The sequence below is a fragment of the Passer montanus genome, unplaced genomic scaffold, assembly GCF_014805655.1.
Source record: "Passer montanus isolate IOZ18808 unplaced genomic scaffold, ASM1480565v1 scaffold9, whole genome shotgun sequence".
Classification (NCBI taxonomy): domain Eukaryota; kingdom Metazoa; phylum Chordata; class Aves; order Passeriformes; family Passeridae; genus Passer; species Passer montanus.
This window is the reverse complement of record NW_024374367.1, coordinates 563,622-587,950: the sequence shown is the minus strand read 5'-3', so window position 1 is coordinate 587,950 and position 24,329 is coordinate 563,622. Positions and strand designations below refer to the sequence as shown.

At 46.5% G+C, this 24,329-nt stretch overlaps 1 protein-coding gene across 3 annotated transcripts in view; it reads right to left on the bottom strand.

Moving 5' to 3' along the window:
* RBM6 (RNA binding motif protein 6) overlaps positions 1 to 24,329 on the bottom strand; it is a 58,077-nt gene that overhangs the window by 8,154 nt on the left and 25,594 nt on the right. For 2 of the 3 annotated variants that reach the window (XM_039733900.1, XM_039733901.1), the window contains exons 7-15: positions 8,275 to 8,349; positions 6,646 to 6,706; positions 5,138 to 5,206; positions 3,783 to 4,034; positions 3,138 to 3,298; positions 2,308 to 2,405; positions 1,783 to 1,825; positions 1,130 to 1,190; positions 153 to 244 (exon numbers count right to left, since the gene is read on the bottom strand). In XM_039733900.1, coding sequence (XP_039589834.1) covers positions 153 to 244; positions 1,130 to 1,190; positions 1,783 to 1,825; positions 2,308 to 2,405; positions 3,138 to 3,298; positions 3,783 to 4,034; positions 5,138 to 5,206; positions 6,646 to 6,706; positions 8,275 to 8,349 — 912 coding nt within the window. The remainder of the gene's footprint in view (positions 1 to 152; positions 245 to 1,129; positions 1,191 to 1,782; positions 1,826 to 2,307; positions 2,406 to 3,137; positions 3,299 to 3,782; positions 4,035 to 5,137; positions 5,207 to 6,645; positions 6,707 to 8,274; positions 8,350 to 24,329) is intronic. The other variant, XM_039733902.1, reaches the window with a different exon arrangement.

Here is a 24,329-nt window from a genome sequence, read left to right as displayed (position 1 = left end):
ACACAGGTCAGAAGACAGTGAAAAACACAAAGCTGCCTCTGTTCCGCCCTACACTGGCTTGTCTTCAGGATGTGGCTGCAAAATCCCTCCAGAGAAGAGCAGTTTGTAAGAACATATTGCATGTAAAGCTTCCTTCCCACACACTCACTCACCTGGGTTCTGGGGTCATAGTATGTCCCAGCTATGGGATCATAGTAATTCCCAGTGTCAGGATCATAAATGTATGTGGACACATCTGATGGGGCTGAAGAGAGAGACAGGAGTTAGCACCACAGGCTTCCAAAAGCAGAACTTACCTTTTACAAAGACAAAAGCACAAATAAACATTACACTGGTGAAAGGATCAAGAATGGGTAAGAATTCTTTTTTTCTCTTGTCAAGAGAGGGGGTGATAAGTTTTCACAATTCTGGTTAGGACTCTGGGAAAACTTCCATATCAAAACAAATTTATAGGAGCTGTGCTGAGATCACAAGACCACAACACTTGGTCATGAAATTCAGTAATTTCCCTAAGAATGGGGTAATGAGTATCTACATCCACCCACTCCTGTGAACAAGGAAAAGCTGTTCTCTCTCAATTCTGTTTAAAGTGATGACACTCCCCACATCCCTTCCACCCCATCGGTGCATGAAAGCTCCTGAGAAGAAAAGGAAGTGAACTATTTCTACAGGAAAAGCCAAAGGCCTTAAGGGTAGTAGGCCCATAATGTCAGGAATGCTTCTCATTTCCAAAGTGTCCTTTGACAGACCTCAGAAATGCTATATATAAGTCAGTAAAACAATCAGGAGTGCTCTTCCAGCTACTGGCACTGCTGCATCAAGTGTATTTTCTTCTGTCTTCTCTAGTAACTGCTAGGCTGATTTTATCCCATCAGTTTTCCACAACAAGGAAAAAGAGGCAGCAAGTTTCCTTTATCTGCATGTAGTTTCGCACAGTGAGAATAGAGAGAAACACATCATCAGATAGGAAAATGTGACTAAACAAAGTTGGCAAAGGAACTCACAAGTGGGTGTAGCAAACAAACCTACTCTTAGCCTTTAAAAATATTTTTGGGCTGATTTCTACATGTCAGTGCCCTTTTAAGGAAGAAAAGTCTCCACAGTAGGAGTGAAGCAGAGTTTAACTTACACTGTGCTCTGGTGCGTCTCTGTGATTCGCCACCCCTCCTGTCTCTCATGCCCCTTCTGCCCTGGAGTAAGTGAACAACACAAACAGATCAGAGACTCATTAACAAACATCATATTGCTTCTCCTCCCTCTAACAGGCCCAAAGTTCAGGAGAAGGGCTCAATTAGCCATCCTAAACAGAGCACAAGCAGACATAGCTTTCCATGTCCAGAGCAGTGTCTGTAGATGTCAGCAGTGTCTGACACGAGATCTCTGCAGCTTCCATGAGAGGTGCTCACAGCAATCCCTGTGGTGGACTGAGCCCATCCAGGATATGGGAAGAGTACTGTGGTCTAGGAGCAAACACTAAAGAGACATTCACTCTGGGAACTGAGATCACTCATCAGTGAAATCACTCTGTGAAGTGTGGAATCAAGAAACCCAGCCCAGAACTTCCTCCAGCAGCACTGACTTGCACTTCAATGCAATGATAAACAGCATGAGGGGCAGAGCAGCAGTGGGCACATTTGGGCATTATCACCCCATCTTCAAACGTGCTGAAACACGTTCTGCAGTATTTCAGCAGCTAAAGAGAAAAAGCCTAACACAGCCAGGCCCATCACCCCCAGTGCTCCCTCCCTTTAAGCAACCTGCAGGGAAGCTGTGCAGACTTACTGGGCCATAGTAGGAATTGTCACCGTGCTCCCCATAGTCATTCCTGTTGAGATAAAGGTTGCAAGTTAATGGCAATTTGGTTTTACACTAACCTCAGTATATTCAAAATGACCAGCAGGACCAATAAAGGCAGACAGACCATCTTTTCTGGCCACACGTTGGACTGTGTCCATCCCAGGAGACAGACTTGGCAAACCACTGTCTCCACAAGAAATATGACTCCACTCTGCTGTGTCTACAAAGATGAGTCTCTCCACATGGTTTTTAAAAAGCTGAACCCACTAATTCCTGCAGAACAGGATTTGATGGCTGGACAACAAAATGCATTATGATCACTAATCCCATTCAGCTCAATCACCAAAGCTCCTTCAAATTTCAATGCCTTCACTTCTCCAACACATTTTTGGTTGTAGGAACATCTGTGCTAATTCCCATGCCAAACTTTAAGCACCTGCTCTGACAACAGAGTTCTAGCCTCACTGTACAGCACATAAAGTACAACCCCACTGCCTCATCTGTCAGTACCTTCTCCTCCCTGTAGCAAGATTCACTTCCAACGTACGCCCATCAATGCAGATGGGGGGATCCAGGTTCTGCAGTATCTTTAGCAGCCTCAGCGCCTCCTGTAAAAGGAAAAAGAATCTCCCTTTCCATGAGAAGGAAACAGCACATTTTACAAATCCAGTCTGCCAGAAAGGAATGTTTTGTGCTCAGTAGGACAAGAAACACAACAGTAAATATTAGTCAAAGCGTCAGTGAAGGGTATTTAGGATGTGACAAAAGGGATAAATGCAATGTGAGGTTCTCTGCTTGTCCTATAACCACTTACAGCAGCCAGCTGGGGACAGCATTCTCCTAGGGCTGCCAGACAGTGCAGCACTGTGGCTGCTGCTGCCCCAAAGTGTTTTGGTAAACACTCTCTGGACCAACATCAAAGAACAGCTATGGAATCTGGGAGCCACCCAGACACAGAAAATGTGAACCCTCCAACATGGGAGGGTCTGTTAATTGAGATTCTTGTCTTCTACAAATAAAAACAATTGGATTCAAGTTCTCTGCAAACCAAATACCTATGCAAGAAGTGTTCAAGTTTAGAGTGTCTAAAAAAGAAATGTACTGAGGTGAGAAACTCAATCAGTGTCACAGCTTGTGACAACAATCAATCTTTGATTCCTAAAGCCAGAGAATAGCTGTACCAGCTAATTCCTGTACCTGGTGAGACAAGCAGAAGAAAGGACTCACTCCAGCACAGCAGCCTCACAAGTACAGAGATTTCTTGTATTTCTGTGGTTTCTCTACTTCTACAGACATCAGGTGCCAACAGAGGGAACAGGTGAAAGCAGGAAGCTACTCACAGCATGAGATTCCAGTTCGATGAAGCCATAGGTCTGGCCCATGCGGCCAGCCTTGTTCTTCATGATGCGCACGCTGGACGTGGAGAGCCGCACGTAGGGGGCCAGCAGCCCCACGATCACCTCGGGCGGCGTGAACCGCGTGATCCGCTTCAGCATAAGCGCTGAGGCACAACCAGGGACGTGGCCCAGGAGGAAAAGTAGTGAAAAAATGATAATTTAGAACCAAGTTTACTGTGACTAAACCACTCAAAGCAAGAGCATGGCTCCTTGCAGTTGAGTCTCAAAGCCATTTTTTCTCTGCACTTTGCAAGATGCTCCAGTTATTGCCTCCAATTGCTAACCTTTCCTTCCCAGAAAACAGAGGAGAAAGTAGCTCCTTCCCAGAGCTCAGCCCAGGGTAACTGCTGGCCCAAAAGAATTTTGAAGCTGTGCTAAGTCAACTGCACCACCCTAAAGCCAGCTCAGCCTGAATTCATTTTCCTAAAGGCAATTTGTCAGCACCTTTGGAGCTGGACAGCCCTCCATTACTCTATGCCACAGATTTGCACAACATAGAAATAGCCTCCAGAGGCTTTAGTGAAATGCTGCCCTTTCTGCATGGAGTGCAAGCAAGAGGAATCCAGAACTGGTCTTTGTGTCACTCACTTCTGCTTCCTCCACCATCTGGTGGCGTGGCTTCCTCTGCCTCCCTCTGAGAGGGCAGCTCCTGGTGCCGGTCCATGTCCCTTCTCTTCTCCTGTGAGGGCCGATGCTCTCTCCCTTCATCTCTCTTCCTTGGCTCCTGTTCCTGAGGCTGACATTCCTGCTGTGGAGCAGGAACTGAAGGCTGGAGAGGCTGCTTTGGAGATCCTGGTTGACCTGACAATTCTTGCTCAGGTGTTTCAAGCTTTGTCTCTGCTATTAGACAGGAGAAATGCATTGGTTTCACATAAGAATGTTTCAGCAGGTATTTTTTTTTCCTGCTTTCTGGCCCTTGCAGCAGTGCTCCTTATAAAAGGCCAACCTGTACTGCCTGTTGCATATCCACTGTTTTAACACTTGGCAGACACAAGGTTTGCTCAGGTACTGCCATCCTTAACATTGCCTTGTTTTGTGTTGGACTGCTTTAGACGACTTTTCTAGTCAGAGACAAGAGGCTTTTTGGCTTCCTTTTAGGATTGGCTCTTGCTTGAATGAACAAGAATCAGGGATGGATTTAGACATTTTCCTTCCATATCCAGGATAACCTATATGGCAGTGATATCCTTACTATCAATAATGTATTCCTGATCATCCATAGCCAAGCAATATCAACTAGTAACTATCACCCTGTTCATATGCTAGAGGAACACTGGGTTCAGACCCCCCGAGACCACTGAGTCAAACACATCCATAATACAGTCACAGATTTTATCAGGTGCCTACTTCCCACAGCTGAGGCAGAAACAATGTGGGAACACTCTGTCCCCCCAGTCTAGCTATACCATTCAGAGAACATAAATCCCAACAAGTTTCTGTGCTTCAAGGCCTCTGGATAGCCTGGCTCCACTACAAAACAGATTTCTACCTGAGCTTCCAACATTGCTGCAAAGGGAAGCCAGATCTGTGAGGCTGCAAAGGCAGATACCAGCAGCCCAGCACCTGCTGCTGAAGCCTCTTCCCACAAAGAGAAGCAAATGAGGGTGCAAGACATGGCACAGTGAAGCTTCCCTCTTTAATGTCCCTGAGAGTCAGTCCCTGCTCTCATCCTGTTTGGGCAGTGGGCGGCATGGCAGAACACACAACGATTTTGCACACAACAGTTGGGAAAGCTGCACAGTGCCTTGCTTGGCTGCCAGCACAGCTCACCTTGGACAGGCTTGTACTCATTTGTCTGCAGTTTGTAGAGTGCAGAGTTTTGGCTACAGAACCTCATGTAAAATTTGCACATGAAACCACTTTGCACCTGCAGCTGTGAAAACCGCCTGTGCAAATCACAAAGACAGGAGCACAACCCTAGAGATGGGGAGGGCAACTCTTACTGAATTCTTGCTCAGCCGACGTGTCCTCTCCCTCGGCACCACCTCTGGACTCTGGGCCTGCTCTGCTTCCTGTAAGAGAGGCACACTCAAGTCCACTTCACACCCATCAGCCACAAAGCATGCCAGAACTCATACAAAGCTGCAGTAACCACTGCAAATGCCTAGAGAGTTGCTTCATTTCACCCATTCATAGAGAGGCTATCTTACTGCACCCTTTCCCAAGAAAAGCAGGCCAGTAAGAAGCATTCACCACAATCTGTCTTCACAGCAGGTTAAAGGCTCTGTTTAATTTGCTCCTGGGCAGTTTCATTACAACCCACAGCTGCGCTGGGCCAGCTGTGTGAATTTTGCCTTCACAACACTGATGGAGGAGCCACAGAGCACAGAAAACACAGCCACTGGGACAGTGCTTCAGTAAACAGAGATCTGTGCATCAGCAGTGGGTGTACTGCCCATCTGCCTGGGGCAGGAGGGCAATACATAGAAGTCTGCTCAAGGATACAGAGTCAAGGCTCACACAGTGGCAGGAATGCACAGGCAGTGCCAGAGCAGGGCGGAGGACTCACTCGTGGCACTGTGGCCCCTGGTACTGCACCCAGGGATGGAGAAGGTGGGCACAGCCATCATCCCAAAGAAATCAGTTCCTCAAGGAAGTGTGTTTTGGCTCTTGTGCCCTCCCACCCCAGAAATCAGAGGTGTTGGTGGGGTGAGGAGAAGCTCCTGGAGAACTCCTCTCATGCATTTTTTAAAGGCAGCAAGGTGAGTTCAGCAGTTCCAATCCTGGATTCACCTCTAATCTCCTTTCCCAAGAACAAGTAATAGGACAAATGGAAATTGTTTCAAGTTGCCCTGGGGGAGGTTTAGATTAGATACCAGGGAAAATTTATTGACCAAAAGGGTGGTCAAGCATTGGAACAGGCTACCCTGGGAAGTGGTAGAATTACCACCTCTGGAAATGTTCAAAAAATGTGTAGGCATGGTGCTTAGAGACATGGGTTAGTGGTGGGCTTGGCAATGATGGGTTAATGGTTGGACTTGATTCCAGAGGTCTTTTCCAACCTTAATGATTCCATGATTCTGTGATCCTCATCTGAGAGTCTCTGAGTGACACTAAAACCATGCAGCTGCATGTCCCAAGGAAGGTGGGTCAAGGGGAAGCCATCTCACCTACAGAGAGCAGTACCAGCTCACAGTCCCAGAGGACACAGCTGTAACTCCCTGGATGAAAGGACAATACCAGGCAGTAGGAGGGAAAGGCTCTGGGCAGCAAGACACCTCTCCACCAAGCCTCACAGCAGCAGAGAACCTGACAGCAACCCATTGCCTGTAACATCTTTAGTGTGGACAGGCAAAAAGGGTCTAAGTGAAGCAAAACTAACAATCCTCCCACACAGTGCTCAGCTAGTCCATCCCCAAGAGGGATGCCATGGGAAACCAGAAGAGAAACTTACTTGTCAGATTAGATGAAACCTTTAACCGACCAAGCTCAGGGGACCAGATATACTCACCATCTCTTGGGAGCTTGCAATAGGAACAGGAAGATCTGTAGCCCACAGTAGACACCTTACACTGCAATGGAAGATGGACAGCATGAGGAAGTCGTGTTTTGGAGGCAGTGGGTACAACCTGCTCCAGAATTCCAGGCTCTGCAGCGTGCTTTCAGAAAGTAACAGCCATGAAAAAGTTACAGAGATGGGGAATGGCAGCAGGGTCCTTTGCTGGAATTGCAGGTAAATGTTCATATGACTCACAGCTGGGTTTGCCTTGGGAACAGGGCTTTCACACAGCTATGGAGCACACATTTATTCACTAGTCCTTGAGATGGAACTCTTCCCCCTCTCAAGTGATGCTGGATCAAAAGCTCCCTGATATGCAATGTTGATTCAAAGGGTCCAAAGTTACCTTGGCATTCTCTAACCTGAATTCACCCCTCAGGAAGTGCTGTAGTCCTTATCTGAGCTGAGCTGTAGATACTGATGTAATTTGGAGAGTTAAAAATGAGGTGTCTGCTAGCCAAGTGGTAGAGCTGTACAGGCTTGGATGGTTATCCCACCCAGAGCCACTGTGGGGAGAGCCAATGGCCCCATTTTCACAGCTCTCTCCAAACACAGCACTCCTGACTTCCTCCTTAAGCTCTTTGCAAATGCATTGGTTTTGTTTCATAGTAATGTCTTCCTATGGCTGAAGCCTTGTGGATGCTGTGGGGCACAAGAAAGCTCCTTCAGGCCATGGCTACACACAGCAACAGTGGGGACATACAGGGCAGCCACCTCAGTGCACTGAGAGCTGTTTGAAACCACTGCTTGTAACTTGTGTCTCCAGCTCCAGAGCACTGCAAGCAGAGATGAGGCACAGAGGAACAGCTCTGCTGGCAGTTGAGTGCACCCAGTCAGCTGGATGGGGGTCTCTGCAGCCCAGGGTGATCCACTGGACAAGCTGGGACTCTAATTAGAACCAATCCTTTCAAGTCCTCCTGCAAACTCTCAGCCTGTAGTCAGTGGGAATGCAGGCAACAATCCTGTCCTTTCTCCAGCAATCATCTCCAGCCTGCTGCAGCCACAAGTTCCTGTACTGGGAGAACCTGGGGGAGGGCACAGGAACAAACTGACCCTTGGGCAACTGTGTCTTCCCAAAAATGGACCAGTTCCAGCATGTACTAGACTTGGCTCATGCTGCCTGGACTTGGATCCATTTCCCTGCTTCCTTCCCTGCTGCACTCACTACAGCCACAGCTAGACCACAGGTTCCTGTGTGAGGCAGAGGGGTGGTTACACACATGAACCAGAGCAAAGCCTGTTCCATTCTGGTTGGCAAAATCACTGTCTCATTGTGGTTTTCAAGGAGAAAGGATCCACACGCTATTCCTCCCACATTTTAAAAAGGAACCACTGCATAGGGACAAGGCTGCTCTGTGCATAAAAAAATCTGGCTACCTGTACAAGAACAACATGCATACAGAGGTGAGACCAAAAACAAGGTAGGCAGAAGAACAGTTTAGAAGGGGCAAGAGCTTTAGGGCAGGTATTAATTACTCTGAGGGACTCTGGCCACCAAGCAAACACCTAAGACTCCTCTGAGCTGCCAGTGCCAGGAGTGCCAGCAGGGGAAGCAGAACACAGCTCTGAGCACATACTTACACGTTTGCAGCGCCAAAACTCTGGGCATGGAGTGTATTCAAGGGTCACTTCTTTGCCACCGATGGTAAGAGTTCCCTGTTGAGACAAGGGGGCAAATGACAAACATGCCCAGCACACACAGCTTACTCAGAGGCAAAGAAAGGGGTGAAAGCTCTGGTTCCTAAAGGTTTTGCAAGTGAAACAGGGTGAAAGGGGGAGAAAGTCTCCCAGTTCAGTTAGCTGGAGCTTTGCCATGGAAGTGGGAGGGAAACAGCCTGTGCCCTGCTCTAGCATGGGGCTCCAAGGCTGTGTTAGCTAGCTCCAGAGGAAGCAGGCAGGAGAGGCCTTGGCCACCTCCCAGGAAGAGCAGAGACAAGGAACTGGAGGGGGAAACTGCTGTAACCTGCTTTAGTCCAGGTGCTGGCAAGGGGCAGCTGGACAGACTCCCTCACGCCAGCCACCACCAGGCTGGCCTCAAGGCAGCTACTTGAGGAAATGTGTGGAAAAATCCTCTCAGGTGAGAGGATTTTCATACTTGGGTTAGTCTTCATGCCAGTCATGAAACCATGGCTTTTCTTCAGAGAAATACACCAAAAATCTGCCACTGGCCCTGCAGCCAGCCCTTCCTTGCTGAGGCTGGCCTCAAGCACCTGAGCAGCAGCACCTGAGGGGCTCCACTGCCCACAGATACACTGCTTCCAGATCCTCAAGTGATGCTTTGGAGATGTGCCAACACAGCCACAAGCTCTGCTGAAATGCAGATAAAATGGGTCGTAGGTACAAGTCCCCTGGCTCCTGCCTGGAGCAGCAATGGTTCCTGGTGGCTCCATCTGCCAGGGACAACAGGCCACGCCTGGGCACGCAGGATGCAGGCAGGCCAAGTCACAGATGCACACAGCCACGAGACATCTCCTGTCACTGGAGGCACTGCCAGACCACCAGCCTGGATTCCCCAATACACAGTTTGAGACTCTGAATCAATGGAGACCCAGCCCCAGGTCTCCCAGTCCCAGCAGAGCTGCTGCCTGACAGCACAGACATGTCAGGGAGCTGCAAACAGTCCCAGCCTGTTTTGGGGACCTCTGCTGAGTAAGAAGCTTCCCAGGTACTCTGACCCAGTAGCCTCACCATGCAAAAACCCCCAGTACAAACCATGAGATTGAGAAAACAAGTTCCCAGAGTTATTATTCAGAAGTCATGATACACCCATGCATGAACTGCTCTGCAGAACGTGAGGGAGATGCTAGGGAATATGCAAAGTGGGAGTGAAGAGTTCATAGAAGGGAATCACTGAGTGGCAGTACAACAATCCCTTAACTCCTACGAAAGAACACAGCAGGGTTCCACCACCTCCCCTCTTCACATCCTGCCTTTTATGAACCGAAGCCATCCTCTCCTACCAGGCCCATGTTGAACACTTTGAGGGGTTCCTTTCTGCCACCCAGCTGCTCAAGCACTGCTTTCCAACATGGATCTGCCTTTGCCTGACCGAAAGCTGAGCCATTCCCGGACCTTGCTGAAGGCTGCTGTGTGCACTCAGAGCACTCTGCTGCAACTTTGGAGAATCTGCTCAGGGTCTATTCACAGCAGGGAGCATTGCTGACTTCACCTGTCTGCAAGAGGCTTTGCACCCTCTTTAAGGCACGTGAGGAAACACAAGTGAGAAAGGGAAGTGGAAATTAAGGCTGTCCCACTGGAACTGTTGGGCCCTGAGACAGACATGCTCCCTCTCCCAAGCAGGACACCCACCACGTCCCAGCACACACTCAGGAGATGGGCAGTGCCAGGAGCAGGCTAGAAAGGCCCATGGGTGCCTCAGGACACACTGAGCAGAGGCAGGAGGAGAAGGCAGGGTGCACATCCTCATGAGCCCAGGGAACAGCAGCCTCTCACCAGGCAGCTGCAGCCCTGCCTAGGAGCTCAGGAAACAGAAAACTCCATTAGAGCACATTACCTCTGGCAGGGGCAATCCATCACAGAGCTTCATCCTGCTACCAGCCACTGAGGACAAACCTTGCCAGAAAGCCTTAAGATTATTTTTGGTTTCATGGAAAATGGTATTTAAGTGCATGTTGTGCTGGTGGTGCTGGTCCCTTCCGCAAATTCCATTTTCGGAGGCTGCAGAAAGTGTCACTTGCATAATTACTCCCTGATTTCCCTAACACCCTGCTGATTGCCTGCTCACTTTTTCAGCAAGCTCTCTCTTACTGATTTCTTCTTGATAAAGTAATTTTCAAGGTTGCAATCATCATTTAACTCTCCAAAATGAGTCTCTCACTTAGGACACACATTGTCAGGATTCAGTGGCTTTGAATTCTTCATTCTGCCATTTTGTTACTAGATTCCATCACAAATATTTTCAGAACATTTATTTCCTCTAGTGCCTGTCTCTGCTTACTCTTGTTCATCTAGATCTTCTTGTGCAAAAATTTTTGGATACTACTCTAAATTTCAGTCCAATTGAGCAGATTTCAATTGAGCAAATCTTGGTGAAATGACAAAGATTTTCTGAAAATTTCAGGGAACAGTGCTGGGCAGGGGGAAGGTAAGTTTAAAGTATGCCATATATTGTGTCTGGCACCACATCTCTTCCACATTCAGGCATTTTATCCTGGACTTTTTCCACCAACCTTCATTACGTCTGTTAATTCCTCTGTATTTTTAATACCTTGTACTTTGGAGCAGCTTGGCTTTTTCTAAGTCAGAGTGAAACAGAAATGTCTCTCTGGTCTTCCCAGTCAGGAACCTCCCCCTCATAACTAGCAGTAAACACAGAGTTGACTCACCAGTGAAGGGTTTAAAAGGCAGCACAGCTTTGCAGCACCAGGACAGCAAGCTCTCAGCCATGGAAATGCCCAGATTTCCAAGGGCATGAACAGATTCTACTGTTTTCTGAATTGCCAAATTCATCAAAACAGAGCACCAGGACTTTACTGCTGGGAGCAATGATTTGTGCTACTGTTTGATACCTTTCAAACACAGTTATACATGGATTTTTGCTTAGAGGTCATTGGAGATGCAACATTGAATTCTAATCTAAGTGATACAATTCAGTCCCAGCCAGTTCAGCTACTAAAAAATCTGCCCTATGGCCAAGTATGTAAATAGTCCTGTCTGCAGACAGATCCATGGAGCAACCCTGCCATGAGATGGTCCTAGAGAGCTGTGCCAGGAAACCATAAAGCCTGTTTGCAGAGAGCACACACAGTGCAGCCATGTCTCAAAGCTCTTCACAGAGCAGGGACAAACCCCACAGGAACATGTTGCTTTTACAGAGGGAAAGAAAAAGGAGAAAATCCCTTAGCCATGATATCCACAGGTGATGCAATCCTTCTGAAAGCACTTTGGAGACTGTGTCAGCAGGGCACAGGGCTTCAGCAACAAAGCTAGTTTCACTAAAGCAGTTTCCAAGCTTTTTGTTCCCAAAAGCAGCATTAAAGAATCCCAGGAAGGTAGGCCTATCTGTGAGAAAAAAGCCAGACCACACCCTGGGACACATCATGGCCACTTTTGAAGCTGGGTTCAGGTCACCTCTAGTTTACCCTGTTTGTAACAGCACTGCTGTGCTGAGCCCAGCCTGGCTCTGCAGGTACATCTCTGATCCTGCTTCCCAGGGAAGCTGGGGAGCTACTGCCAGGGCCAGGAGACAGCCTGCTGCAGGTCAGCCACTGCACAAGGCAGGCTTCAGCTGCTTGTCTGTCAATTAGCATTTACAGTTAGCACGCTGGGGGTTTTCATGCTTGTTGACAGCCTTTTAATGATGATGACTGGGGGTTGAGGAGGGGGAGAACTTGCCAAAAAAGTATCTCTTTGCTCTCAAGACTGAGATGACAGAATACAAATCATCAGTGTCAAAGCTTTTGCTAACTGTTTCTCTGAAAAAGAAATTAGAGCATCCAAGAGTGACCTAGAAAATTGGAAATGTGGAAGGAGAGCTCTCAGAACACAGCCACTCTCTTAAATCAAACCAGGCTTCTCTTTTAACTGAATCTATCCAAACACTGAAACCTTCAGTAAAATTTCCCTTTGGAGCCTCCAAACAACGAGCTGACAGCGTTCCAGTATTTCACCCCACAGGTCATGCTTTGGCAGCTACAGCAGGGACTGTGAAACCACACAGAGATGTGGATGCAGCAACCAACACCACCATGGCCTGCTGTGGAGAACGTGCTCCAGCTCTTCCAGAGGGATGGCAACAGCCATCCATCCAGGATGCCACCATCCCTGGCCACGAGGAAGACCACGAGTGCCCAATTTAGTGGAACAGCAGTTGTCAGTCTCCCCTTTACAACAACACACCTGGGGTGATGCACTTCAGTTCTAGAACAGAACCAAGGCTCAGCTACCAACCACCCAAATGCACAAGGATTCCTAATCCAAACTTTTCTTCTTGGCTACAACCCCAAGGCAGTGCAGGAGGTGCCTCCACCACAAGTGAACCATTCTTCTGACCCCCTTTAGCAGCTGGCTCATGCACAAACCAAACACCACGTCAGCTAATTATTTCCTAATATTGTTTGTGGTCTGATTAAATGGAAAATATCTGTACCATGGACTGAAAGGTTCAGGTATCCTTCTCAATGAGTAATAACCAAGCTGGAAGATTGGTTATGTGGTTCAACACTACAAAAATTAACTGCAAATACCATTTGTAAACAGATAAAAAACTGCATACGAAGATTATGACAAAAGAATGCTTATGGGCAGCATAGTAAAGCAGTCACATTAAAATACCAGCACCAACCTTGTTTATATGATGTTAATTCAGCCCTCTTCTGCATATTTACTATAATTAGGATGGTTATTCAAAAATCAGTATACATCCGTCATTTAAAAATGATTTAAAATGATTAACGACAAGTGTTTATTGCCTTGGGAATGCTCAGACACTACCCCAGGAGGCAGTCTGGGAATGCAGTGCATGCCCCTGGTGCCAGCAGCACTTCCTAGAATAAAAAGCTCTTGCCATCCCCAGGGTACATTCCAGCCCTGGCCTCCAAGTGCACTGGATGGCACAGCACAGGAGACAAGGGGCTGACAGCACAAGCCAGGTTATCTAACTGCAACTGCAAATCAGAATGCTTTCAGGTTCTGCTCCTATTTGAGTATAGATTAGAAATGCAGATTTAACAACCCCCAACCACCACACAATGCAAGTTATGTAATGGCATCCTATTCCACTGGCATGCACCATGCAGAGGCTGAGTGGGAGCTGGCAGGGAGAGCACAGGGTTCTCTCCATGACAGGATGCACCTTCAAATTAGACAGGCAGGTGAGATCAGTCACCAAAGGTCTCCCTAACTATCCCCAGCTGCTCAGGCAATTGAGGAGGCAGCACCTTCCTGGGACAAAGCAGAGGGCAAGCACCTGGGAGGGTAAGAGACCAGCTGGATGTATTTCAGAAGATCATCTCAGCCACAGAAACTGACTTCTCATCTCCTGTTTTCCATATGCTGAAGTTTTTATCCCTGAACTCATCAGCAGCTGCTGTACAAGGGACTCAACTGCACAGAGCAACAGGCAGTACATCTGCTTACCTCTGACAAAAAGCAGATGAGAAAAGCTGTGAACCCACAAACCACAATCCATCTGTAATTAAACATTGAGAAAATGGAACGTGACATGGAGCTGAAGAGAGAGAGCAATCCAGGCTGCTGCAGGGTACTGCAGCAATCTGGCATTTCCTACAGCAAGAGTAACTACAAGCAAATTCCTCATGAGGTGGGATTTTCCCCAAGGCTCTCAGCCTCCTCCTCGAGCTCTCAAACCAGTAGCAGCTCAGGGATTGCTTTTTATTGGCCTGATCTAGCAGTGCATCCAGCACTCTACTGCTCAGTGGCTGACAGCCAAGGCAGAAGATTCAAGATATACAGGGGAAAAGGATGGTTTAAAAAGTGGTGGGTCCCTGAGGAACTGTTACATCACCAAATGGATCCAAACAACTTTGCTGTGCACTATTATTACAGATTTCCATCAAGACTAACACTGAGATGACAACTGACAACATAAACACTGTGTTAGTGGTCACCCAAAGAGCAGGACATTTGGCTCTTGGGCATCAGAGATGCCACAGAGCTGAAGAGCACGTGGCATCACCTTGAAGCATTTAGCAGTAAGACATTTATTTCAACAGTGATCCAAGGCTAACCAGCTTGGCATGCTCAGGGCTCTGGTCTTCAAGGCCAGGGGAGGCCTGAGAGTGAGAGCCCAAAGCTGTCACCATCCATCCTGAGCTGACAGAACACTGCTTCAGGCACACTACTGATGGGCATGTTAAACAAAACTGGCACTAACACAGAACTAGGCATTAGGAAGATAACTCAGAGTCCTAAAGATTCAGTAGCTAAATGTAACAGATTAAGATGCTATATAAGGATTATTTTATCTCAGATAGCTCCTGGTACCTTTTTTTGAAGTCCTTTTATTCAAAACCCATTACCCACTGGCACTGGGACCATCCATACTGCCCCACAAGCTTCCATATCTACTTGCTCCCTCCTCAGGCCTCCTCCTGCCTGGTTATCCAGGCCATTTGTCCTTTAACAGAAGGTGCCAGTCTGCATCCTTTAAGTTTCTTATTTCCACAGACACCCTAGCTAGCCTGCTGAGACACCTCCAGTTTTCTTCCTACGGTTTCTAAATTCCCTGGATACCAGCCATCCCCTTTTTAAGCAAGTCCCAGTATCTTTCTACAGCTCACCTCCCCCCACCGATATCCTTTTCGCAAACACACAGAAATTGCTTTTCAGACTATGCCAGCTCTCTACATTTTAATGCCTGCATTTTGAACTCCAATTCAGTTCCAAGTTAGGACTCTCAAAGTGCTTATCTCTTAAACACAGCATTTGCTTTGCTTGGCAGCACTGTCAGCCCTGCTCTGAGAGCACCAGAATGGTGGGCACAGGCAAGCTCCCAGTTACAGCTCCAGGAAGGATAACAGAGATGTGCCACAGCTGGGGAGAACACACAATGTGCTCAGCACCTCACATGCTCAAGGGCCAGCTTTGGGCAGCAGGTGATATGAATAGCTTCTGCATTTCACCCTTTAAGTAGATTTCAACACGTCTGAAAGTTTTCTTTGATCCAGTGAAGCCAAATGGACTTTCACATGCCACTCAAGGCCCTAATGCATCTCTTCCTGGCTAATGCCAACCCCCAGCTTCCCTCACTCCTCTGAAGAGGGCACCTTTGCAGATCAGCTTATAGGATCACTGGGAAAAAAAGTGGAAATTTTAAAATGAAAGCCTTTCCTTTACAGTATGAAGGAGTCAGAAGAAGATTTCTAGGGTCCAAGCAGTGAGGATCTGGGGACAACAGCTCAAAGAAGGACAAGTTCTGTGCTCTGGTGTTACTGCCTGTGCTTCCTCCACAGCTAAAGAGAAGCATGCATGGCGTGCTCTGGTGTTACTGCCTGTGCTTCCTCTCCACATGCATGGTTAAGGCCATGTAACGAGGTAAGTGTAGGAGGCCATGCATGTGAGTTTCTTTAACAGATGGACTTGATCTTAAAGGTTTTTTCCAGCCTAAATGATTCTAAGTCAAACACTCACTTTCACGCTCAAAAAAGTATCAATCGCTTGATCTTAAAGGTTTTTTCCAGCCTAAATGATTCTAAGTCAAACACTTTCATGCTCAAAAAAGTATCAATCAGGTTGAATCCTCTATTTGAAAAATATACTTAAACTATCAAAACTTAAGAGTATTTAAATATTTAGCATACTGAGTATCATTATTCACAGATGGCTCTAGGGAAGGATCCACATGGCTCTGCCTCATCAATATTCCTTTACTTGTCACAGGCTACTGCATGGACAATGTCTGAACAACAGCTGCTTCACAGAGCCCCTTCTCTACCAAAACAGGGACTTCCCTTCTCTCTCCAAAATGCTGCTCTACTGTCTGGACATATTTCTCACTATTTTTTTTTTTTACATGCCCACCTTTTTCCTCAAAGGTCATCTCATCCCATCTCACTGTTAAACAATATAAAGCTTAAGCACATTAGCACAATGCACTAATCCAGTCCAGGACCTTCCTGTGCACCTCCCTCAGGGATAGTTTACAATTAGCAATGGCCATAAGGAAGCTGGGAAACAATGAGGAAACACCCAGCACCTTAATCATAGGTTTGAAGCACAAATATTAAAACCCTAAAGAGCAATCCCAATGCAAAATTCATGGTGGAAAAACATTAGGCTGGAAAGCTCTGCCTTAAAGGGGCAAATTTATTGCTAGACAATTTAATTAAGCATTTGAAGACCCCACACACAAATAAAACATGTTCTTCCACTGGAGCGTGCACCTATGGGGTTACACACCAATTCCAACACCTGCACAGTGACCAGAACTGGGGGTGTTCTGTGCAGCAGCAAACGTTTGCTGAGAACACACCAGCTGCTCCAGAGGCTCCAAACTCCATTCTCAGGCACTTGGAGCCTTCCCTGGAAGTGCCTTCTCTGCAGCCAGTGCTCAGGCAAGCTCCCTGCAGGACTGTCTCTCTGCAGAAAGGAAAAGACCCAAAAACCCTGGGAAGAGGAAGTACCACTGAAGAAAAGAGGGTTTATCCTTAGAGACATCATTTCTCAATATTCCTAGATTCCCAGTCAATGACAAAAGTGAGTGTCTGATACTGCCTCCCACAGGATAAGAGCCCTGCCATTTGCCACCAGCAGTGCAACACTTACCTGTGTCATCCCAGTGATGATTCCAGCACATCACTGTGACCTTGAGGTGGCCAAAAGCTACATCCAGATCCTTAATGCTCACACCTGGACAGAACTTCCAGGCAGCTGGCCCACCTTCAGGCTGGCACCTGTACAGATTTCTGTGTCTGAGCAGATGCTGCCTCCTGAGAGCTTTTCTTAGGACCTGTACAGATTTCTGTGTCTGAGCAGATGCTGCCTCCTGAGAGCTTTTCTCAGCTTTTATTATTTGGATTATTTGGAAAACAGCTGCTTTAACCTCTTGGCTCAGTATTTGCCAAGAAGCCTGACACAGCATGAAAACAGTTATCCAAGCCCTTTGGAGGGAAATGATTTTACCCTGCCAGCCTGGCTTGGGTGCAATGTAACACTAGTGGGTGTCAGAGTTCCCTGTGGGATCCAGCACCTCTTCCTTTTTCAGGGCACTCAGGTTTAAGAGGTTCATTCAGGCAGCTGCACTGCACAAAGTCCAGAGGTAAATTCAGATTGTTCCTTCCTGGTTAGTTCCCAAAACTGCTGAAGAAAGGAATTTAGTGCCTTGTCAGGGTGCAGAAGTGGTGACTATCCAGACTCTGGTGGGTGACCTCAGCTCTTTGGGAGAGTAGAGCCAGAGAGGTGAGTGTGCAGGACAGCAGTTCCTCTGATAACCTTGACACCATGGAAGGAAAAGAACACAGTTCCCTGCTGTGTCACAAGTGCCTCAGCATGGCTGAATTCCTAAGAGATTGGGAAGGGGAAACAGCATGCACAGACATCTCTTTAAACTGCCAGATAAGCTGCACAGTAGTGGGTGGCTCAGATATTATGTCTTGAGCCCCCTGTGGGGTTTAATTCCTGGGGATTTAATACCTGGTGGCTCAGGACAGAGAGTGGCCCGTGCAGACTGAGGGCAGCCAGGCACAGGGTACTGCCTGCAGCTCCCTGTGTGCTGCTCACCTCTCTGCAGCAAGCACTGGAGCACCAGAGAGGTGATGCTTTCAGCTGCTCCTCTTAGAGCCACGTGGATCAATCATTTGCCTGTTATCAGGAGGTGTCTGTGAAACTTTCTGGAATTCACTTCTCACATTTAGTGATGTGCCCAGTACACACTGGAAGGAAGAAAAAGAGATGAGCTGAGTTAATGGAAAGGACAGAGAAGGCAGCAGTGGCAGTAGACACACCACTTCCACATGAACCAGGCCCAGAACAACAGCTTGTCAAGAGAAAAAAATGCAAAGCACCTCAGCACTCCCCTCCTGTGATATCACAGGTTGGGAAGAATCACTCACGCTTCCAAAACCTTAGGGCTATAAACAGTAAAATACCTTAGTCATCATATCATTAATGTACAGCTTTGCACCGTGAGAAAGCTTCTTAGAGAGACTTCTCAACCTGGTATTAAGTGTATGAAAATACATCTTGGGATTCTTAAGACTTAAAATTACTTTCTCTGTTAACTCTGCTCCTGAGATCCTTGATGGAAAAGTACATCAAATGTTTGCTTGGGCTTTAAATGCCATCCTGGCTCAAATCTGGTTCATAAAGCCCATCTGAATACTGCTAATTTCCTTGTTAGACATGGACTGTACATCACAAAAAATGAAGATTTCCCTTGTTGTCTATGAAAACAGGAGAAAATTACTTTCATTCTCTTGTTCTAAAGACAGTTTCAGAGTTTTAAATACTTAAATATTATGTTTACAGCTTTATAACTCTGACCCTCATTAAAAATGTAATTCCTTACATGATACACTTGATTTTAGACCCCTGTCCTTCAGAAGCTGTTTGTTCATCCTGTGGGAGGCATAACTAACTGAACTTACAGGTGGCCTGAAGGATGGAGATGCAGGAGGCATGTTGTTGGATGCAACATCTGGTAGCTGTCAACACATACACACAGTGCAACAGCACCACAAAATAAACCTTCAGGCAGACTGCTCCTTTACATCTGATAGCTTTTGTTCTGCAGAAGCCAGGAAGAACTTTCCACCTCCGTCCTACGGAAGTACAAAACAGCTCCAAGATTTTCCCACACAACCCTCTTCTGGGAGCAATTGTAGCCAGGATTCAGTAAGTTGGTCACACAGTGCTACTGAGGACCTGTCAGTGGCTGTCCCATTCACAGATTCCCTGATATGATGGAAGAAGAAATTCTCCCCCACATGTGAGAGGACTGGGGAAGCTGGTGCCTTTCCTCAGCAGTGCAGAGGGATTTTGCCTGCCAGCACTCTCATGGCTCTTCCCCCTCCTGTGTTTCCTGGTCCTGCACAGATGCAGAATGACAGTGAAACTCCTGATCTCTGATCTTGCAGCACACAGTGTTTCTTGTGCTCTCTGTAGGTATTAAAGCTTTAATAAGAGTCTAGAAGGTGCCCTGTGGCTTGCAGGGGAATGGGGTGGATAATAACTCTGTGTCCTCCTGAGTTAAATACCTGTTTCCTTGTTGCCTGTGATTGATGGATAATGACACAATAGCCCATTTAGGCGTGCCGCCCCCATTTTCCACTGTAATAATTTCATTTCTAGACAGGAACATTAACAACCCAGTTACAGTCAAATGGAAACAGAAATTCACAAATAAAAGTTGCTGACTGCCAGAGCTTTGATCTTGCATCTTCAAACTTGAATCTGAATGCAATATTTTACTCGCGTGATTCTCACAATCCAAGCAGAAAACAGCAAAATGCAATGTACTCCTTTGGAATGAACCCCAATGCCAGATAGCCAAACTTCTGTTATTTAAATTAGGAAAGGTCCAATACAAACCCAGCTGGGAAGAAAACAGACTAAAATCCTTATCTGAAAGGAATTCCAGATCTCTCTCACTATCAAAACCCTACATACACAAAAAGCATACATGATTTCCACAGAGGGGTAGACCATTTCTTTGAAGAGAAGGAAACAGTGGTTCTGCCTTCTTCCTTAATCCCAGGAAGCGTGCAGTTCAACATTTTTTTCCAGCTCTGGAGTCAACATTTTACCTTCCTGTTCCAGCAATCCAACACCAGCAGTGCATCAAATACTGGAAAAGCAATCGCTGCTAAGATAGCACAAAAGCATGAACGAACAGTTCTGAGGCTGAAGCTCACAACAACGACTCATCAAATGAAAACTGCAACATTTTGGTGTGCTCCCACTTATCAAAACAGTCCAGATGGAGTCCTAGCATTATAATCTGGCTCATATGCTTGTAAAACATATCTAGTGTTCCCCTCGACATTGCTGGAATGAGGCTGAGGACTCATTGGACTCAGCCCAACAATTTATGTCACCTTGTTCTCAGTGACGGGTCCTGTGCAAACCATTATGGCAAAACCGTGACAGAAAATGGTCTCACTCTGCAAATGAAAGTTGTGGTGCATTCACTGAGATGTCTTGATTCATGACTGAACCCGTCCAGACATTTCCCTCTCACTGCCTGCTCATCTCCCTCAAGACACTTCAGTGGTATCATCAGCACCGTCCACTTCTAAGAGTACAGAGGGAATTTCTGAGAGTGCAGCTGCAGTTTGGTTAGTCACCAGCTTACTTAGAGGATGACTTCAAAAGCATCAAAGCAAATTAGTGGCATGAGTCCTACTACTTTCATACAGGAGCTTGATCAAGGGATTTTACATCCTAATCCAAAATCCCCTTCTGACCACATACCCAATCTATCAACTGCAGCACCACACAGTCTGTCCTACACCTGATTTACCATGTTCCTTTGAAGCACTCTGAGGCTACGAGGCACACACCTTCCAAATGGTGACACAGGGATATATTTAAACTCTCTACAGATCTTCACAGAAAATCAACTAATGATGAATGCAAACTCGATTACAAAACATACAGTCTGTGAGAAGGAGCAGCCAGCAGTAAACCATGGCTCTGTTTTAAGGTGAAACTGCACCTATACGTAGCACACATACCATAACCTATGACTAAGATTTCCCCACTGGCTCACAATTGTTCCATTAACACATTAGGAGGAGAGGACCTGACAGCTACAGAGACAGGGTGCCATCTGTATCCTGCCCATGCATCCAAAGATTACTTCAAATCTTTCCTAGCTCAAGGCAAGATCTCACCTAGAAACGAATTCAAAGGAGGAGTGTTCAGGATGCCTCATCACTCAGGAAAATGCTTTGCGTACTGAAAATGACCAAACCAAAGCTAATTTCTTCGGGAATGCTCTGCCAATGAGTCCCCTACAACACAACTTTAGCCCTGTGGAAGGGGCAGAGGCAGACTTACCCATGGTACACACTGCACTTTGCATGCACAAGCAGAAGCTTTCAAGTATCCCCATTTTTACAACATCAGTGCTGGGCATGACCAAAGTCTGGCTGTCCCATGGTGGTTCCTCACTTTGAGCCACCAGTGCAGGGAATATCAATATCCAACCTTTTCCTGCCCAGCAGCTGTGAGTGATACAGCACAAGTACTGATATATCAGATCACACAGCTTATCAACCAGAGAGCACTGGACACCTGTCTTGTCAATCACTCACAAATCAAGTTATTTAAACAAATTTCAGGAAATCACAATTATTCCCTCCAGCTCCTGGCATTGTAAACAGAATCTAATCCACCAGAGAACAACTTAATTAACAAGGCGTTTATAATCTATAGGGAAAAAATGGTTATTTCAGAGTTACATCATCACACAGATCTGTTAATGTCAATGGGAAAAAACTTCCAACAAACCCATCATCAGAACAGAAATGCAGGGGCCAGGAGGGAAAGCAGTTTTATTTTAGAGAAGGGTAGAGAGTGATGCTTCATGTGAAACAACCTATTTATACAGCAGCCCAAGCCAACCTCAGCACACAGAATAGATAATTCTGTAATATACAGCAATATTTGAGTCCTGACATAACCCTGCTGGGCCACACATCCCCAGCAGCAATCAGAGACACTGAGGAAGTCCCACTTAAGCATGTGCTGCATGCTCCAGCCAGCTCACCCAGAAGCTGTGCTCTGGGACAATCCCATTGCAGAGCAGCAGTTCAGCAGCAGCAAACACACACAAGTCCCCACTACATGGGTAAGGTGAGGCTGAAGGAAAAAGGAGGACAGGATTTTGGAATATGAGCAGGGAGGTGGAGGAACATGGCAAGCTGGGAATCACACAAGTAGAGCAAGAAGATGTAGCTTCACAACACTTCTAGTGAAAAGTGAACTTATTTTAAAACACATTGGGTGGCATGGTTTGCTTCTCGAGGCAAGGCAGGACAGAGCTGCCAAGAAGGAGGTTGTAGTTTTTTTATCTGGGTAGGGCTGGAGAAAACACATTGATGGGAAGTTACTATTGGCTGAAAAGAAGAGTGTGTGAAGTCTCTGGCAGAAGATCTCTTACAACCTTCTGTGCCAAATGAAGAGGGACTAAGAGGATTCACACGGCTTGGAGAGCTGAGATGACAGAAGATGTTCAGAAGACAGAAGAGAAAAAGGTCCAGAGAAATATTTTCAGCACTTTTTGGCAGTTACATTTTACAACAAAAGCTTCCCTTCTCTGCCCATGGAAGGTCTCTGCAGCACGCAGAGATGAAGCCAGTCCTTCCAAACAGGCAGTGCATTTATCACAGCTTCATTGCAGGATACACACACGTACACCCACACACCAGCCCTGTCACAGGTCACTGCAGGCAGATCCAACTGCTTATTCACAGTCAAGGGTCTGCCCAGCTCCAGGAGCTCCCCACTGCAGGCTTCCATACTGATCTCAAAAGCTGACGGCTGCAGTTAAACGCCGGTACAACGCGGTGATCAGTGAGACACACGAGGGAATGAAAAAATTATTGACTCAACATGTCACGCCTCTGTGATGTAAGGATGAACTCCTGACAAGGTCACACACTGAATCAGATACAAAAAAAAACCAAATCAGCTGTGCTGCCTGGAAATCCACTCATCCACTAGCCTGTGGAGAGAACTTTCCATAGGTCAGGTGGCTCATAAAAATTCCTCCACAATGTGCATGTTTCCCAAACCATCAGGATGTTTACAGAAGAAACTGCCTAGGTATACAAGCTGTTCCCTCACTCAAAGTGGAATACTCCAAAAGCAGATTCTAGAAATCCACAATCAAAAGCAGGACAGGCTTCATGGGAGTCAAAGGGAGCAGGGGAAAAGGAGGTGTGCTAATGACACAACCTGAGCAAAATCCACACACCTAATATGTAACAAGAAAAGCAGAATACAATGCCACCTGTGGATCCAAGCAGAGCAGATCAAAAGCAACGCCATCTCCAGCATCCTTGCCTAACACACAGTGTATTTGTGGACATGCCATCACCACCCTCAACGGCAGGTTAAAGCTAAAGAGACAGAGTAACATTGTCAAGTGAATAAATGATGGATACCAGACAGCCCGTGAAAATGCATTTGAGGCAGGTGTCATCTTCCATTACAGGGAGAACCTGGCAGATTCTAGAAAAAAAATTCCACACTCCACCATTAGGCACATTCTACCAAAAGGAAAAATTAGTTTTGATGCTTGGACACACATTTTCTTTTACAAATTGCAACACACTCCCTGTACCACAGGCTTCAATAAATATCCCAAGGTTACAGGTCACAGGAGAAGTTCCATTCTCAGGATAAGCACATGCTCCTTCCTTATTTAATTGGGAAGCCATACAGAGTTGTGGCTTGTTACTGCAAATGTTTTCAGGACAGAAAGTCCTAAGCTTTTCCTGCTTATCACAGCATCTTGTGGATTTTAACACAACAGCTACAGTGAAAAGCCTGTGAAATCTGATCTGCACCAGAAGCTCTGTTCACACAGAATACAGAAAGGCCCTGCAGTGAATGGATACAGGGAAACAGGCTCAGAGCAGGAGAAACACACAGTTGATGTTTCTAGTTGCACAGGAGTGGGACATGCTCAAGTGAGCACCCACCAAACCCAGTAAGAATCCCTCTTAGTCTCTCCAGTAAGAAAACAAGCAGGGAGTTGAGATGGTGTGCTCAGCAAGCTGAACCAGCACAGCACTGCAGGAGCACTGCTCTGACAAGTGCCAGCCTCAGTGCAGGAAGGCTCAAGAACAAGTCTTGAACAACCACTCCAGCACACGCCTGGAGACCTGCACAATAATGTACAGAGTATGCATTTTTAAAGGTTCATGCTATAGCTCTCCTGTTGCCCTCCTGCTTAAGAAACAGGAGGAAAGGATTACAAAGTTGTTAGTTACTAGCAACAAGCTAGGAAATATTAATGCAGCCAGTGTTGCTAAGTTTGAGGCCTGAGCAGATTTGGAGACAATACTACAGAGTCAGTTGAGACAAACCATTTGCTCCTGAGCTCAAAAAAAAAACCCTCTTGCTTCCATATGTATAACAACCAATTCCATTTCAGTGAAAACACTCAGAGAATTAAAATGTACAAGCAGCAGAGACAAGCTCCTTCC